Source organism: Myxine glutinosa, chromosome 1 (genome assembly GCF_964187855.1).
Source record: "Myxine glutinosa chromosome 1, kmMyxGlut1.1, whole genome shotgun sequence".
In the NCBI taxonomy this organism is placed as follows: Eukaryota; Metazoa; Chordata; class Myxini; order Myxiniformes; family Myxinidae; genus Myxine; species Myxine glutinosa.
The window spans coordinates 55,802,239-55,805,098 of record NC_136261.1 but is presented as its reverse complement, the minus strand read 5'-3'; the positions used below and the strand labels follow the sequence as shown (position 1 = coordinate 55,805,098).

At 42.2% G+C, this 2,860-nt stretch overlaps 1 protein-coding gene across 1 annotated transcript in view; it reads left to right on the top strand.

Annotated features, from left to right (window-relative positions):
- LOC137424390 (protein arginine N-methyltransferase 1-like) overlaps positions 1-2,498 on the top strand; it is a 44,106-nt gene extending 41,608 nt beyond the window's left edge. The window contains exon 10 of the mRNA XM_068111801.2: positions 96-2,498. Within this exon, the coding sequence (XP_067967902.2) occupies positions 96-179 (84 nt within the window). The 3' untranslated portion in view covers positions 180-2,498. The remainder of the gene's footprint in view (positions 1-95) is intronic.
- The last annotated feature ends 362 nt before the right edge of the window (positions 2,499-2,860 follow it).

The following is a 2,860-nucleotide window of genomic DNA, read 5'->3' as shown; positions in this document are numbered from 1 at the left end:
CTTTTGCGATTATTATTATTACTTACAGTTGGGAATGCTCCGTCATCAGATATGCTGATATATTTGTCATATCCTTCATTATTGTTTTGGAGCAGCGGGACTTGGACTTCAACATTGATGTGGAATTCAAGGGGCAGCTGTGTGAGATTTCGAACACACAGGATTACAGGATGCGCTGATCACTGCATCCCCACCTTACAATTTACCACCAAACGCCACCACTCATCTCCTACCTTCGCGGCTCGAGTCGTGCGTCTTTCACCTGAGGGAGTATTGTGCTGCAGGAGTTTGGTTGTGCACACAATAAGACTTACTCCCTTTCGTTTCTCTATTACCTTGTTGCACCAGGACAATTTTTCTGAACGACCTACGGTGGTGCCAGTTCTGATCTAGTCAGTTGATGGACGTGTTGGTTGTGGCAACTTTATGGCCTTTTCGTGTTAAGATAGTCATTGCATGTTTCTTCATGTCTACAGATTTAATGTTCTCTGGAATGTTTGTCTTCATTAATTTGAAAGTTGTGAAGTATAAAATGTCGAGTAATTATTTCTGCATCTTTGTCTCGCGTTTCAAGTTGTTTAAATCTGAGTTTTTACTTTTTTGTGGTGTTCTTATTTTGTTACGATTTTTTTTTATTTTTATTTTTTATATACACACACAACATCGAGGCTCGTGTAAGAGCTAACATTAATCACAAAAAGACAAACTGACACATAAAACATAAGATAAAGGGAGCGGGAGACAAGATGGAGAGAGGGAAGCACACTACAATGAAAAGGTAAGCTTTATGAAACACATTTGCATCTCTGGTACCCGTTATTATTATTATTGGTCAATGCATCGACAGCCATCGTTACACTTGTGCTCTGTCTCTCATTTTACCATCTCCCCATGATTACGTTTTCCAACTGATTCTCATCTTATCCATTTATAAACTCTTTGGTCCCTCGAGGCCGTGTCTGCTCGGCGAATCCGTTTGCGCATTCTCCAAAAAAAAAAAAAAATCGAAAAAATAAATAAATCTCGCTTCCTTTTGATATACGATGAGAACTGTTTTTCTCTTACTTGTGGCTATCGTTTTTAATTCTGCACATTTCTGTTGGTGCTTGAATTGTTTCCTGGTGGTGCATAGCCCTGGTACTTTTGCTGCTTGTACCCGGAACTGTGGATGTGAAATGTGATCGTTCGTTTTGACACTTTTTATTCCAGTCTGCTGGTTTGATTCCAGTGTACTGGGCTCGGACCTACCTGGAGATCGAGTAGCTTTGTAGGACACTATTTTCCCTCCCTTTTTAAAAATCCCTTCCCTTTGTTTTACCTTTTGGGGAGCACGGACGTGCCTGTTGATGCCGCTAGAAAGCAGACCGATTATGCTTGGCTAACTTCACTTCTCTTTTTGGTCTTCGTTGTGTGCTTGAATGTAGTTCTCATTTTAGAATTACAATATGCCGATGGCCAGGAGAAATCATTTGAGTGACCTGTAGACGTGGGTACAATTCCCACACGGTCTATGAGGTCAATGAACGACTTAAGACGTTTCATCGTATCAACATGTGTACATTTGTTTGAGCAGGTATCGATGCATTAATAGATATTGTTGGACTACTTACTGGTTGGTGGTATCTGAAGAGGCATTCCCATTTTGTATGAAAAGGCCACTCGTAAATGTCATCGTCTGTGTACCATACCTTTGACAGAGCATCGGTGCTGCAGAAGCAGTCTGTTTCTGAGTTAGGCTAGGTGGTTTGTTGTTGCCTTCCCCAGCAGTTAGTGCGACCAGCATTTGGAATTTGGCCAGGGTGCAGGTGTGCAGTCGCCTGCTCTTCCCGACAGACACCGTGGGGTCTTTAACATCAACCAACAACCAGAGCTGGCAAACGGATCCTCCGGCTTAATGTCCTTGCAACGGGTGGCCCGCACATCGGTGCATCGCCCTGCTTACGAAAACACCAAGGTGACAGTTTATAGCAGAGGAGAGATCAAAATCTAGGTTAGACAGCAGGCAAGTACGCTTGCTTCTGAGCTATCTATCCTTCCAGGCCCCCACAAGTCCTAGAGAACCATCAAAACAGAAACTCGGATATTTGCTCCAGTAATCCCATGCTGATGGTAATGATCTGCACGGTTTCTTGGAGCAAGCAACGCAACCCGATGCTTTCTGTCTTCGAGCTTATTGTAAAATGGAATTGTTTCGGGTGTTCTTCCGACGAGTTGCTAATGCCTGAAATGTTAGCTTTCTTTGGCTCCCCATGGTGTTTGGCCCACCTTTGTCAACCTCGAGTTAACAAAACCTATTATCCAAGAACAAGGGAATTGCAGCACGAAATGCTCACTTTGGATGTACCTTTCAAAATGGCAAACACCTTCATGCTAACAGCTCAGTTAAAAGGAGCTTGCTGTTTCTGCATTTTTGCTCTTTTATTTGAAATATCTGAACACTGAACTCTGTACCTTTTTGAAACTTTTCTTTTTGTTCATAAATAAAAATGAATATCCTTCGAAGGATTTGCTCTGACTTTGTTATAGAGATTTATTCTTTCTTACATGCCAAACATCGACATTTCATGTTGCATATAAAACAAAACTCAGTGGCTTCTACAATTTTCTCCATAATTATTGCACTGATTTATTGCCACCGCTTACGGTGATGCCATCGCTTACGAAAAGGCACATTGCACACAAGATGGCATGATCCAAGTTCGTGTCCCGCTGAGTTGCGGCTCCACGTTACCTCCTGTGTAACGAGTTTGGGATCGATCCCCGAGGGTAGATCAGCATTCAAAAATCAAGCAGCTTTGGCGAATGTTTTTTTTTTGTAGGCAGAATCGAGGCTCGTGTAAGAGCTAACACATTAAACATG